The sequence below is a fragment of the Heterodontus francisci genome, chromosome 10, assembly GCF_036365525.1.
Source record: "Heterodontus francisci isolate sHetFra1 chromosome 10, sHetFra1.hap1, whole genome shotgun sequence".
NCBI lineage: Eukaryota > Metazoa > Chordata > Chondrichthyes > Heterodontiformes > Heterodontidae > Heterodontus > Heterodontus francisci.
In genome coordinates, this window is record NC_090380.1 from 87924803 (window position 1) to 87941180 (window position 16378).

General features: G+C 42.2%; 1 protein-coding gene across 14 annotated transcripts in view; it reads left to right on the forward strand.

Moving 5' to 3' along the window:
* The window catches only part of LOC137374607 (fibronectin type III domain-containing protein 1-like), a 323625-nt gene that overhangs the window by 243321 nt on the left and 63926 nt on the right, over window positions 1-16378 (forward strand). For 13 of the 14 annotated variants that reach the window (XM_068040959.1, XM_068040964.1, XM_068040968.1 and 10 more), the window contains 3 exons: window positions 5891-5980; window positions 7211-7303; window positions 11076-11156. In XM_068040959.1, coding sequence (XP_067897060.1) covers window positions 5891-5980; window positions 7211-7303; window positions 11076-11156 — 264 coding nt within the window. The remainder of the gene's footprint in view (window positions 1-5890; window positions 5981-7210; window positions 7304-11075; window positions 11157-16378) is intronic. The other variant, XM_068040967.1, reaches the window with a different exon arrangement.

The following is a 16378-nucleotide window of genomic DNA, read 5'->3' on the forward strand; positions in this document are numbered from 1 at the left end:
TGCTATTACATCAAAGTCTCGAATTCTAGGTCCTTGGTGCCTTACAGCTCCATTAATACCATCTGTTCCACATGTCCTCCTGATTGTGATTACATGAACTTGAGCCAGCAGCAAGCTGTGGGAGTGTCTTTTCCAGCTGAGATAATTGCCGAAGAGCAAGACTTGCAGTCCTTTCTACATCTGACAACATTGGGAACCATACACACTCATCATTCACTCTTGCACTCAACAATCTTCTTGAGGGGGTAAAGATAGTGCAGATGATGAACTGACACATGATGAGACACCTGAAGAAGCCTGACAATGTAGATGTGGAATTGCAGCCTGATATAATTGTGCAAAGTCATGAATATTAGGGGCTGGCTGAAGAACAAGTGCTTGATAGTTAAGAGTAACATGAAGCAATGGATGCTAGCAGAGCATGAGACATAAATGGAGGTACTGCGTGTCCTCTTCGAAGATGTGCAGCAAATTAATGGGATACTGGTGGAATCTATCACCCTGATGTTCCCCAACAGCTCAGAGGATTTCCACCCATTGCAGGGCAGCCTGGAAAACATAGCTGCAAAAGCATCTGCAAACCTTCCTCTACTTCATGAGAGATCAAGGCAAGTTCGTCAACTTACTATGGGGCCGTGAATGATGAATGCAAATCTTGGGGGACTGTCTGCTTAGGTCAACATTTTCTGGTTTATAAAGCATTCGGGAGGCATCTTGGAGGGACTCAAGTAAATTCAGGGGAGATGGTGGCGGAATGGTAATGTCCCTGGACTAGTAATCCAGAGACCCAGGCTAATGCCATGGGAACACGGGTTCAAATCCCATCATGATAGCTGGTGGAATTTAAATTCAATGAATTCATAAATTCAATGAATTAATAAAATCTGGAATTGAAAGCTAGTCTCAGTAATGGTGCTATGAAACTATCATCGATAGTTATAAAAACCCATCTGGTTCACTAATGTCCTTTAGGGAAGGAAATCTGTTGTCCTTACTCAGTCTGGCCTACATGTGACTCCAGACCCTCAGCAATGTGGTTCACTCTTAACTGCCCTCTGAAATGGCCTAGCAAGCCACTACATTGTCAAGGGGACAACGATGGGCGATGCCCACATCCCATGAAAGAATAAAAAATTCACTTGATTCTCAGGAATATAAGGATCTCTTTAATTCTGTGAAACTGTCTCCCACTGATCATTGTTAATCAAAATTCTGTTACCAGTAACAATGTAGAGGCTGGTTTGTGTGCCTTACAGGCTGCTTGTCCTATACCAAAGGCACAGAGGAGCACTCCATCAGCTCCCTGTAGAAGCTTTCACCTTTGTGGGATCAGACTTCTAAGGAGCCCTGTGACAAAGAGTCAGTCTGTCCTGTGTCCAAACCAAGCCCTAAGGCCCTGAGAGAAAAGGCCATCTTCACTCCAAGAAGCTCATAATATTTTGCATAATATCTACATTTCATGCCTGCAAGTGGCACTTTGAAGTGTTCGAATAGGGTATAAAAATAAAACTCATGATCGCAATGGTGTGCATGGTAACAGAACTAAATTATGGTTTGGTAAATAACTGTGCTAAAAGTGGAATATTTCATGTGAGGACAGTTTGGTGTTTGGTTATCTTATTTGACAATAGAGAACAATTAAGGTGCTAATGTTGAGGCCTGTGATTAAGATGTGATGGCTAGCTGTGAGGAGAAAGAATTTTAATTGAGCCAGAGAGAGGTTGGTAAGATGAGATAAATTTTTTGCTGGGGTCCAAATAATTATTTGTGTGGAAGTGTGCTGAATGGGCCCATCTCTCAGCTGTCCTGCAGCAGATACCATAGCACCTGTTTCCTGTTCTTCATAGATTGAGCCTTCTGCATCAGACTGTCATCGTCAAAGTCCCCAGTATCCTTTGGAACACCTACCATCAGTCCTTTCCTGCTTCCAAAGTTGTGAACCACGCAATTCATAAGACAATGCTGGGCATATAATTTGTTACAGATCAATCATTGGGCCATTTTTTATATGCTTATATGAAGTGCATTGAATTGACCAATTAAAAAAAAAGACATAAATGTTCTTTACAATACGGAGATGGCAATTTATCAGCACTAGTGCCATTTTGTTGAAAGATACAAAAGTTTCTATTTGGTTTCTTTCCAGCCCATAAGCAACCAAATTCTGACACTCCCCACATGTTCAGTTCAACTACAATATCAGAACTCGATAACAAAGAAGATGAGGAATTCACAAATAAATGCCTGTTGAGCCATTGCTGTACTTAAACTATATTCCTTACAATAACTTCATATACTATTCTATCTTTCATGTTGCCTTGCAATTTTCATCAATGCTAGAGTACAGCATTTCACTTAGATTATAAACAAGATTAACAAAGACTTTCTTTAGTTTCTGAATATTTGCAATAGAAGATGTTGCCAGACCAGCAATTATCTGCAATCACCTGCAATGGCTTCTCTTCCAACTCCCGTACCATTACTTCTGGAGTCCCCCAAGGTTTTATCTTTGGCCCATTTCTATTGCTCGTCTACATGCTGCCCTTTGGTGACATCATCTGAAAACACAGCGTTTGTTACCACATGTTTGCAGAATACACCCAGCTCTACCTCAACACCACCTCTCTCGACCCCTCCACTGTCTCTAAATTGTCACACTGCTTGCTGGCATCTGGTAATGGATGAGCAGAAAGTTCCTGCCGTGATCTCGTTCCATAGCCACCGACTCCATCCCTCTCTCTGGCAACTACCTAAGGTGAAAGCAGACTGTTTGCAACCATGGTGTCATATTTGGCACAAGAGGAGCTTCTGACTACTTGTGCATGCCAGCATAAGATTGTCTATTTCCACCTTTGTAACATCACCAAACTCTGTCAGTGCCTCAGCTACTGAAACCCTCATCCATACCTTTGTATCTCTAGACTTGATTACACCAATGCACTCCTGGTTGCCTCCTACATTCTACCCTATTTTGTGAAACTTATTTAATTTGTAATACATCGTAAATCTCTTGAGTTTCATTAGCTGTGCTTGGCAGAATTATGTTGCATGGCTAATAAAGTGTGTATGCTATGGATTTGAGAGATTGTGATTATATATACATTGTTTGGCAAATATTAGCTCTTTTATACAGCAAAACATTACTTTTACATCCAGTATCTAGCATCTTGTTATAGCTATGCTTGTGTGAAACATTTTAGATGGTGAATACACAATACTTTATATGGTATTTCTTGGACTTAATTTTCATGAAATGTATTAACTAATTAATACATTTCCAAGGTTTTCTTCTCTATTGGCAATGCTGCCAGAAGTGTGGCGGGATGGAATTTTGGACCTCCCAACCGCCCTGCTGCTAACTCTGGGTAATTTCCCAAGATTAGCTTCATTTAAATATTTTTGCCAGTACCAAAACAGCTCTTATCAAAGTCACAAATGATATCCTATGTGACTATGAGAAAGATAAAATATCCCTTCTCGTTCTTCTTGATCAGTCTGCAGCCTTTGACATGGTTGATCACACCATCGTCCTCCAACACCTCTCCACTATTGTCCAGCTGCCTCATTCTGTTCTTATTTAATTGATCTAATTGTAGCCAGAGAATTGGCATCAATGACTTCTCTTCCTAGAATCAGCATCATTGACTTCTCTTCCCACTCCCATATAGTTACCTCTCGTGTCCCTCAAAGATCTATCCTTGGCCCCCTCCTATTTCTCATCGACATGCTGTCCCTCGGTGACATTATCTGAAAGCATGTCAGTTTCTACATGTACTCTGACGACACCCACCACCTCTCTCGACCCCTTCACTGTTTCTAAATTATCAAACTGCTTGTCTGACATCCAGTACTGGATAAGCAAAAAGACTGAAGCCATTGTCTTTGGTCCCTGCCACAAACTCTGTTCCCTAGCCACCAACTCCATCCCTCTACCTGGCAACTGTCTGAGGCTGAAACAAAGTGTTTGCAACTTCTGTGTCATACTTGACCCCAGAGGGGAGCTCTCAACCACATATCTGCACCGACTCTAAGATCGCCCACTTCCACCTCTGTAACATGACCTGACTCCGCCCCTGCCTCAGCTCACCTGCTACCTCCAGACTTGACTATTCAAATGCACTCCTGGCCAGTCTCTCACGTTCTACCCTGCAGAAACTTGAGGCCATCCAAAACTCTGCTACCCATGTCATAACTCGCACCAATCTCATTCACCCATCACCTCTGTGTTCACTGACCTTTTGGTGAATCAACAGCTCAGTTTTAGAAATCTCATCCTTGTTTTCAAATCCCTCCATAGCCTGACCCCTCCCTATCTCTGTTACCTCCTCCAGCGCTGGGAGATATCTGTGCTTCTCTCACTCTGGTCTCTTGAGCATCCCTGATTTTAATTGCTCCACCATTGGAGGCTATGCCTTCAGGTTCATAGGCCCTAAGCTCTGAAATTCCCTCCCTAAAACTCTTTGACTCTCTACTTTGCTTTCCTCCTTTAAGACACTCCTTAAAACTTACCTCTTTGACCAAGCTTTTGGTCATCTGCCCTAATATCTCCTTATGTGACTCAATGTCATATTTTGTTTTATAATGTCCCTGTGAAGCACCTTAGGATATTTTATTACATTAAAGGTGCGATATAAATACAAGTTGGTGTTGTTGGTCTAGAAATAGCACTGATAAGATTCATTGCTTTCTTCAAAAAGTTTCATCTGAAGACATTTGACTTTTCTCCTCCTTATCCTGTCATCCAGTAATGGCTGATATCTATTGAATAGTGAAGTGATTAACGTTGCTAAGATGTTCATGACAGGAAATGTGATGCTGTCAGCAGCGAAGTGACCCACAAAGATATAGTAATCTCTGTGACATGGATTTCCATTTTCCCAATGTTACTTTGATTCTGGCATCAGCTCAAGGGGATCTCTGGCAATGAGCAACAATAGTGTCATCAAGCAGGCTAAGCAGCCAAGCACATTGAAGAATTCTCACACAGCAAATCAGGAAGTAAAACCATTGATTATCCTTCACTTTTTAACCATTTTATGGACAGCAAAATAAAGATCGGGACACACAAGTGGGATTAGGTAGAAGCTGAATATTATAAACTAACTTTAAAAATACATTGTTTTAAAAATCGGTGGAATTTTGTTTATCATTATGGAGAAATTTGACATTCTGCAAATTAAAATTAGTTTTTCAGGATCAATAATTATGAACTTAGCATGCCATTAAGAGCCAGTTCCACCTCATTCAATGAGGTATAACTTTTTCAAGGGTTTTTACAGCAAAACTAATAGCATAAAAGTGGAAGTTCACATCAAATCAAATAATTTCAGAAGATTTCCATCTGGGGACTTCAACAGCTCACCCTGTGGAAGAGCAGGGAATCACTGACAATAGCTTCTGGATTTCTATGTTTAACTGTGCAAGTACAGACCCCAGAAGTTTCTGTCAATTTCACAGTTGTACTGACAGTGAACACAGACAGTCATTACAACCACAAAATCTAGACCGTTATATCACTCAATCTTTATCACCTCTTTTAAATATGCACATCCTCCTCACTTGGGCAGGAACATCTAGTTTATGGCTGAGACAATACCAAAACATACTCTGGGAGCAGACATGGCAAAACTTCCACCCCAGAACTGCTGCTAAACAGGCAGAAGGGCAGAGGAAAGTCCTGTCTGTTGTTTCTTGTGGAGTTAAGATATTGCTGTTAAAGAAGCAGTGTTCATCTAGTCACTTGTTAATATATTTGTATGAATCACATAGAATTGATTAATAAAAAAGGCACCAATATCCTTTATGTTACAGAGGCGAGCTTATTAATATTAGTGTTGTTTTAGTGAAAGACACAAAGGTATGTATTTGGTTTCTTTGTTATCCCTTGCAGAGCATAAACTGCCAACCTCTGGCACTCCATATGTGTTCATTCAAAGCCAAGAATCTGAACTTGATAACACTGAGGACAAGGATTTGACAGGTAATTGCGGTAATATCCCTGGCATGGGTCCTGATGCTGTTGTGTAACATGATGCGAAACTGCCTTGTATATGCATTTATTCAATAATTAAGTGTTTTAAAGAACTACAGTTTCATCTTTAAACTGTTACCTTTTGTGTTGCCTGTAGTTTTTGAAGGAAATGTGAGAACTAGAACATTGAGCATTAATAAAGATAGAAGGTGACACAAACTAAGGCAGCTTGTCTTTGTGAATGCTTAGCATCAACAATGTTGCCAAGCCGGAGAGCAACTGCATTAGTCACCCAAGATCGGAAAGGATATTTATATATGAAATTTTAAGAGATGGATGTGCAGCTCTTATATTGTAAATGCTATGCTACATTTTTACTTATATCTGGTAAATTCTGGTCTCTTCTAGTGATGGGTACAAATCAGTGCACTCTATGTCTTGCATGGAGCTCGTTCATTGCTGTTGTTTGAAATATGTGAAGTGATCAATTTGCATTGTGTTGCATAGCTTTTAAGGGCTTTGCTTATCCCCATTATGTCTGTTCAATGCACAGTGTCTCATGAACTTTAGAGATAATGGAGTAAACTATATATTGCCTGATCAATATTATGAAGATTGAGGCATGCTGCTGAAATTAATCACTTGTGACATCATTGAGTTTACCATATATACTATGAAATATTCACTTGATTTATATGTTGCACATATGTGAAGTGTATGGCATCACCATTACACAGTGAGTTGCATGAAGCCTTTTTGTTGCTCTTGCATGAAATGTGTTGTATGGTCAGTGCACCGTGCATCTTGTATGTTTTTATTATATTTGCCTGAGGTATGCTGATTGTTTAATGAAGTCTGCATATCACTGCGCTTGGTCATTGTGCTTATTGTGAAATGTATCACTTGGTCAATATTGTTTCTTCCGTGGGGTTCAAATATTGCTTTTGTCTGAATACCTGTCAGCAGTATTATTCTTGAGTGAGGGATATTGAATCGTACTGAATTGGCTATTCAGCTCACCATCTCGCATGAAGTTTATAATTCTATGAAATAAATCATATGGTCAGTACACTGTGACTGGAATGGAATTTGGACAGTGTTTTCAGCAGGTAGACATGAACAAATTTCACCACAGGCAATACATCACCCTTATGTACAACAAACACATAGATACTACATTCAGTACTATTGATGTTTAAATGAGAGATGATAGAAGCTTGCACTTTTTATCCTTTACAGACGATGGGTTTCCAACCTCTGACATTCCACATGTGCTCAGTTCAACACCTGTTCAACCTCAACTTGATAATACTGGGAAAAAGGATGTCACAGGTATTTCCAAAAAATACCAGCGTAGGTTTGATTGCTGCCTTGCAACATTATGCAGAACACTTTATAACTAGCCATTAATCATCCATTGTTCATAATGTTATTCAATAGTCTGTATTCATGTCTCTTCTTGTTTCATGCAGCACTAATCTATTCTTTACCCCCCTGCATTATTTCAAAAAAAATTTACAGTTATTCATTGTTCAGATAAAATGTAAAAAAAATGTTGTGACTGCAAAAAATCTGAAATAAGAGCTGAGGGCGTTGGAAGAGTTGGTTCAGGGCTTTGAATTTTTTAGCACTACATTTCACTTCGCTATAGAGACAAGATATTATGGAAAATGGTTTGACTTGTAGTTGAGCTCGGTTCTCTCTGTGAAAGATAACAATCTGTAACAGAACATTACTGAGGTTTTGCAGTTTTTAAGCATTTGCTGAAGAGATGTCAGCCTGTGCACAGATATAAATACTGTTCTTTCTTTTGGGCCTCCTTATCTCGAGAGACAATGGATACGCGCCTGGAGGTGGTCAGTGGTTTGTGAAGCAGCGCCTGGAGTGGCTATAAAGGCCAATTCTGGAGTGACAGGCTCTTCCACAGGTGCTGCAGAGAAATTTGTTTGTTGGGGCTGTTGCACAGTTGGCTCTCCCCTTGCGCCTCTGTCTTTTTTCCTGCCAACTACTAAGTCTCTTCGACTCGCCACAATTTAGCCCTGTCTTTATGGCTGCCCGCCAGCTCTGGCGAATGCTGGCAACTGACTCCCACGACTTGTGATCAATGTCACACGATTTCATGTCGCGTTTGCAGACGTCTTTATAACGGAGACATGGACGGCCGGTGGGTCTGATACCAGTGGCGAGCTCGCTGTACAATGTGTCTTTGGGGATCCTGCCATCTTCCATGCGGCTCACATGGCCAAGCCATCTCAAGCGCCGCTGACTCAGTAGTGTGTATAAGCTGGGGATGTTGGCCGCTTCAAGGACTTCTGTGTTGGAGATATAGTCCTGCCACCTGATGCCAAGTATTCTCCGAAGGCAGCGAAGATGGAATGAATTGAGACGTCGCTCTTGGCTGGCATACGTTGTCCAGGCCTCGCTGCCGTAGAGCAAGGTACTGAGGACACAGGCCTGATACACTCGGACTTTTGTGTTCCGTGTCAGTGCGCCATTTTCCCACACTCTCTTGGCCAGTCTGAACATAGCAGTGGAAGCCTTACCCATGCGCTTGTTGATTTCTGCATCTAGAGACAGGTTACTGGTGATAGTTGAGCCTAGGTAGGTGAACTCTTGAACCACTTCCAGAGCGTGGTCGCCAATATTGATGGATGGAGCATTTCTGACATCCTGCCCCATGATGTTCGTTTTCTTGAGGCTGATGGTTAGGCCAAATTCATTGCAGGCAGACGCAAACCTGTCGATGAGACTCTGCAGGCATTCTTCAGTGTGAGATGTTAAAGCAGCATCGTCAGCAAAGAGGAGTTCTCTGATGAGGACTTTCCGTACTTTGGACTTCGCTCTTAGACGGGCAAGGTTGAACAACCTGCCCCCTGATCTTGTGTGGAGGAAAATTCCTTCTTCAGAGGATTTGAACGCATGTGAAAGCAGCAGGGAGAAGAAAATCCCAAAAAGTGTGGGTGCGAGAACACAGCCCTGTTTCACACCACTCAGGATAGGAAAGGGCTCTGATGAGGAGCCACCATGTTGAATTGTGCCTTTCATATTGTCATGGAATGAGGTGATGATACTTAGTAGCTTTGGTGGACATCCGATCTTTTCTAGTAGTCTGAAGAGACCACGTCTGCTGACGAGGTCAAAGGCTTTGGTGAGATCAATGAAAGCAATGTAGAGGGGCATCTGTTGTTCACGGCATTTCTCCTGTATCTGACGAAGGGAGAACAGCATGTCAATAGTCGATCTCTCTGCACGAAAGCCACACTGTGCCTCAGGGTAGACGCGCTCGGCCAGCTTCTGGAGCCTGTTCAGAGCGACTCGAGCAAAGACTTTCCCCACTATGCTGAGCAGGGAGATTCCACGGTAGTTGTTGCAGTCACCGCGGTCACCTTTGTTTTTATAGAGGGTGATGATGTTGGCATCGCGCATGTCCTGGGGTACTGCTCCCTCGTCCCAGCACAGGCATAGCAGTTCATGTAGTGCTGAGAGTATAGCAGGCTTGGCACTCTTGATTATTTCAGGGGTAATGCTGTCCTTCCCAGGGGCTTTTCCGCTGGCTAGGGAATCAATGGCATCACTGAGTTCCGATTTGGTTGGCTGTATGTCCAGCTCATCCATGACTGGTAGAGGCTGGGCTGCATTGAGGGCAGTCTCAGTGACAGCATTCTCCCTGGAGTACAGTTCTAGGTAGTGCTCAACCCAGCGGTCCATCTGTTTGCGTTGGTCAGTGATTATGTCCCCCGATTTAGATTTGAGGGGGGTGATCTTCTTGATGGTTGGCCCAAGAGCTCTCTTCATGCCATCATACATTCCTCTGATGTTTCCGGTGTCTGAGGCCAGCTGAATATGACTGCATAGGTGTTGCCAGTAGTCGTTTGCGCAACGCCTAGCTGTTCTTTGTGCAGTACTTCTGGCTGCTTTAAGTGCTGCGGATGTTAAATCGCTGGGGGCTTTCTTGTAGTTCAAAAGTGCAATGCGCTTAGCGGCTATGACAGGTTCCAGCTCTTCATTATGAGATTGAAACCAGTCTGCATTTCTCTTCGCACTTTTGCCGTAGGTGGTCAAAGCTGACTCATAGATGGCGTCTCTGATGTGGGCCCACTTGGTCTCAGCATCCCCTGTGGGAGTGTTTTGAAGGGCTGTTACAAGTGAATTTAGAAATTTTTGTAACAGCTGTGGGTGAGAAATTCTGCTCGTGTTGATGCGCGGGTGGCCCTTCTGCTTGGAATGATGCAACTTCTTTGGTCTGAGTCTAACCTTGCTGCACACCAGGGAGTGGTCGGTGTCGCAGTCCGCACTGTGGAAGCTGCGTGTGATTTGAACACTGTTTAAGGCGGCTCGCCTTGTGACAATGAGGTCTAGCTGGTGCCAACGACGTGATCTTGGGTGCCTCCATGAAACCTGGTGACAGGGTTTAGTGTGAAAGAACGAGTTGGTGATGCAGAGGTTATGATAGGTACACAACTCAAGCAGTCTCTGCCCGTTCTCATTCATCCTTCCAACGCCATAGCGCCCAAGGCAGGAGGGCCATGAGTCATGGTCGGCCCCAACCCTGGCATTAAAGGGTTGGGGCCGACCATTAAATACTGTACTGCTCTGCTATTCATTATTACATGGAGTGTATTGCATTCCTTTGCATTTGTGCCAAATGTGTTTTTGTTGTCAGTGAACTCTGATCTGCTTGGAATTCAATACTTGCTTTTGCTTGGAGTGTGTCAAGTAGTCAATGTAATATCATGTATCTCATGTTTTAAGCTCTTTTCCAGTCTAAATTATATTCTATGAACAATGTTTTGCATGGAATTTAAACACTGCTGTTGCAGCAAGTGTGTCTCCCTAATGAAGTTCAAATTAATGCTTATATAAAGTGCATTGCTTGACCAATGCATTGCATCTTGCCTTACGTATAATCAAAAAGCGTGTATAAACTTTCTTGGTCAATTAAGTATACTGCAGTGTCTTGAAGCTTTGCTGTTGCATGTATACAAATAATGTGTTTACAATTTTTCCAAATATGATCCTAGCTTACTTTTAAGTACCATGATGAATTTAAATGAAATACATTTTTAACTGTCACACTTTTGTTTTTGTTTGTTATCTTTACCAGAATCTGATCCTCCATCAGATAGTTCGTCCATCATCACCTATAATCCAATGCGTAAATCTGATGCCAAGCAGGAGATTACAGGTATTGGTGAAGAATGTTACTCACACCCCTGTGTTTTTGTAATACAGGATTACAACTCAATTACAATTGTTCATCTCTATGTATCCTCCTCCTACTTGTCTGATAAATGCATAGACCAAAGACTCCCTGAAAATATTCAATATTGTTACTTGCTTATGTTGATGGGGATTATTTTTTCTGTTTTTAAGGCATTTTAGTTATAGCTACCTGGATGAAAGGTCTGTAAATACTAAATTTGAATGCCAACTATGGTCACTGGGAATCAAACTTGTAACCACAGTAGCATAATATAAATATCTTAATCGCAAATCTTTCAGAAACTTCCTCAAGATTTTGCATATTTTTATTTTGCCTCCAATTTCCCTTTGCTCTCTTGTCTAAGTATGGTTCCACAGTGAGGGACTGTGCTTCATTGCCTTGTACAACTGGTAGTTCTTCATGTGCAAGCAAAGGCAATAAATGTCAGAAGACTTTCAAACATAAAGCCATTACAGCAGAACTTGATCAAGTCTTGCATGAATTGGCATGCACCCAGCAGAGTTTGTGCAATAGCAAACCTGATTGAATTTCTATACCGACCAACCCCCCCGCCCTCGCCTCACCCCCCACCCCCCCATGCCATAATTGTAACTTAGTTACAGATGTGGCATAAGTACAGTTATCTGTCTCAATTTTAGCATTCTTTTGTACCGTGTCATTACTGTACTGAGATGCTATGATAAATTTATCCATGGCGTATGCTTAATATGGCATTTATGGCAATTTAATGTTCTTGGATGAATGTACTGCTTTAGATGTTTACTCTGTGTGGAAATCAGGAGAGTTAAAAACAGGCCCCTTACTTACTCATTTGGAACTTGATCCTTTGCCACCATTTTCTATTTTAATCTGCAGGGTTTCTATTTATCAGTAAAAAAAAACTTGCATTTATATCACACTTCTCGCGACCACTGGACATCTCATAGTGCTTTACAGCCAATGAAATACTTTTGAAGTATAGTCACTGATGTAATGTAGGAAATGTGACAGCCAATTTGCACACAGCAAGCTCCCAAAAGCAGCAATGTGATTTGTTTATTAGTGATGTTGAGGGATAAATATTGGTCAGGACACCGGAGAGAACTCCCCAGCTCTTGCTTGAAATAGTGCCACGGGATTTCTTCCGTCCACCAGAGACAGCGCGCAGTGTCTGAATTTAACTTCTCATCTAAAGAACAGCACCTCTGACAGTGCAGCCTAGGGCTTTGTGCTCAAGACTCTGGATGTGGACTGGCAGCCTATAATTGAGGCCCAGGAGTTGTTTTAAAAAAAAATACCCTGGGGCCTGAAACTTAGGCTAGTGAGTGCTTTTCATAGTCACCACTGCCCCCTGCCCACCCACCGCACCACCCCCACCACCCCCCCACCCCCCATCCACCCCTCAACTCACTTGTAACCTGCTTGGGATGAAAATCAACTTCAGTGTGTTTGCTTATGGTTTGGTACTTAGCATGTGCTCTGTCTCTTACGAACATACGAACATATGAATTAGGAGCAGGAGTAGGCCACTCGGCCCTTCAAGCCTTGTTCGCCATTCAGTAAGTTCATGGCTGAACTGATTACTCCACGTTTCAACCTACCCCAATAACCTTCCATGCCCTTGCTTATCAAGAATCTATCTACCTCTGCCTTAAAAATATTCAAAGTCTCTGCTTCCACCGCCTTTTGAGGAAGCGAATTCCAAAGACACATGATCCTCTGTGAGAAAAAACTTCTCCTCATCTCTGTCTCAAATGGGCGACCCCTTATTTTTAAACAGTGACCCCTAGTTCCAGATTCTCCCACAAGGGGAAACATCCTTTCCACATCCACCCTGTCAAGACCCCTCAGGATCTTATGTTTCAATTAAGTCGCCTCATATTCTTCTAAATTCCAGCAGATACAAGCCTAGGCTGTCCAATCTTTCCTCGGTGGATAGCCTGCCCATTTCAGGTATTAGTCTAGTACACCTTCTCTGAACTGCCTCCAACGCATTTACATCCTTCCTTAAATAAGGAGGCCAGTACTGTACACAGTACTCCAGATGTGGTCTCACCAATGCCCTGTATAGTTTAGTTTAGAGATACAGCACTGAAACAGGCCCTTCGGCCCACCGAGTCTGTGCCGACCATCAACCACCCACTTATACTAATCCTACCCTAATTCCATATTCCTACCACATCCCCACCTGTCCCTATATTTCCCTACCACCTACCTATACTAGGGGCAATTTATACTGGCCAATTAACCTATCACCCTGCAAGTCTTTGGCACGTGGGAGGAAACTGGAGCACCCGGAGGAAACCCACGCAGACACAGGGAGAACTTGCAAACTCCACACAGGCAGTACCCAGATTTGAACCCGGGTCGCTGGAGCTGTGAGGCTGCGGTGCTAACCACTGCACCACTGTGCCGCCCTAGTATAGCTGAAGCATAACCTCCCTACTTTTGTATTCAATTCCCCACGCGATAAATGATAACATTTTATTAGCTTTCCTAATTACTTGCTGTACCTGCATACTAACCTTTTGCGATTCATGCACTCGGACACCCAGATCCCTCTGCATCTCAGAGCTCTGCAATCTCTCATCATTTAGATAATATGGTTCTTTTTTATTCTTCCTGCCAAAATGGACAATTTCCCACTTTCCCACATTATACTCCATTTGTCAGGTCTTTGCCCACTCACTTAACCTATCTATAGCCCCCTTATGTTGTCTTCACAACTTACTTTCCTACCTATTTTTGTGTCATCAGCAAATTTAGCAACAGTGCCTTCGGTCCTTTCATCTAAGTCATTTATATAAATTGTAAAAAGTTGAGGTCCCAGCACAGATCCCTGTGGCACACCACTCGTTACATCTTGCCAACCAGAAAATGATCCATTTATGCCTACTCTGTTTCCTGTAAGCCAACCAATCTTCTTTCCATGCCAATATGTTATCCCCTACACCATGAGCTTTTATTTTCTGCAATAACCTTTGATGTGGCACCATATCAAATGCCTTCTGGAAATCTAAGTACAATACATCCACCGGTTCCCTTTATCCACAACACATGTAACTCCCTCAAAGACTCCAATAAATTGGTTAAACATGATTTCCCTTTCACAAAACCATGTTGACTCTGCCTGATTACCGTGAATTTTTCTAAATGCCTTGCTATAATGTCTTTAGTAATAGCTTCTAACATTTTCCCTAAGACAGATGTTAAGCTAACTGGCCTGTAGTTTCCTGCTTTCTGTCTCCCTCCCTTTTTGAATAAACGAGTTACATTCACTATTTTCCAATCGAATGGAACCTTCCCCGAATCTAGGGAATTTTGGGAAATTAAAACTAACGCATCAACTATCTCACGAGCCACTTCTTTTAACACCCAAGAATAAAGTCCAACAGGACCCGGGGACTTGTCAGCCCACAGCTCCAACAATTTGTTCAGTACCACTTCCCTGGTGATTGTAATTTTCTTGAGTTCCTCCCTCCCTTCCATTTCCTGACTTACAACTGATACTGGGATGTTACTTGTATCTTCAATAGTGAAGACCGATGCAAAATATCAGTTTAATTCATTTGCCATCTCCTTATTATCCATTATTAATTCCCCTGACTCACTTTCTATAGGACCAACGCTCACGTTGTTAATTCTTTTTTTAAAATATCTTTAGAAACTCTTACTATCTGTCTTTATATCTCTAGCTAGCTTTCTCTCATACTCTAATTTTACCTTCCTTATCAATCTTTTAGTCATTCTTTGCTGTTTTTTATATTCTGTCCAATCTTCTGACCTGCCTCCCATCTTTGTACAATTATAGGTTTTTCTTTAAGTTTGATACTATCTTTAACTGTTTTAGTTAGCAACAGATGGTGGGTCCCACTCTTGGAATTTTTCTTTCTCGTTGAAATAAGTCTATTCTGTGTATTCTGAAATATCCCCTTCAATATCTGCCACTGCATCTCTATTGACCTATCCCTTAACCTGATTTGCCAGTTCACTTTAGCTAGCTCTGCTTTCATGACCTCATAATTGCCCTTATTTAAGTTTAAAATACTAGTCTTGGACCCACTCTTCTCTCCCTCAAACTGAAATGTAAAATTCAATCATATTATGATTGCTGCTACCTAGCGGTGCCTTCATTATGAGGTCATTAATTAATTCTATCTCGTTGTACAATACCAGGTCTAGTATAGCCTGCCCTCTGGTTGGCTCTAGAAAGTATTGTTCCAAGAAATTATCCCGAAAACATTCTATATACTCCTCATCTAGGCTACCTCTACCCATCTGATTTTTCCAGTCTATATATAGGTTAAAATCCCCCATAATTATCGCTGTATCTTTCTGACAAGCTGCCATTATTTCTTCCTTTATACCCCGTCCTACAGTGTGGTTAATGTTAGGTGGCCTGTACACCACTCCCACAAGTGACTTCTTAAGTACAGTTTAATCAGTACACTTGGCAAAAAACATGCTACTTGGCCAGTATGCTGTCTCCACAGTTTTGTCTGCACTTCAGTACAGTTTTTACTTACTTGGATTGCATTGAATTTTCCAGTTTGGACCATTCCACACTCTTGGCTGAAGCAAGGAACTTGGTGGCAATAGGGCTCAGAAAAGAACCATACGTATAAGCACAAGATTAATTTGGACTGAAAGTTTGACTATATTCTGAGGTCAAAAGACTGCATCCTTCATATCTAAAGCTTAAACACCAAAACCAGTATGCAGTTAGAGACTTGAACTCGTATTACTGCTTTACGTGTCTCTGGAGAAATTTGCCTCCTCTGGGAAGCTGATTCAGATTGCAATGTTCAAGTGGGAAAGCCATAATTAGTATGGAGATGTGTTTCCTGTCCTCTTAGAGCTAGTGGGATTAAAAATGGCAGTGGGTCAGATCAAGAGTGGGGCTCGTGTAGATTCCACGGCACCATCACGGCTGCTGGTTGTCCAAGGGAGAGATCTGCCTTACACAGCACCAGAGGGAAGTGAGATGTCACAGGAGAGCTGGATGTCACAGGAGAGCTGCAGGGCTGTTCAGACCCTTGCTTCATTGATGCCCACCTGGATCTAATGCTGCAGGCCATGAGAGAGATCCATTTCCCATAGAGTGACAGATGGGGACCACCTTGTTCTGCAGCAGAGGCACCTCTCTGTCTCTCTGTCCTACTGCCCTCTCTTCCTCCTCTTCTCTTACTTTCTGCTCCACCCCT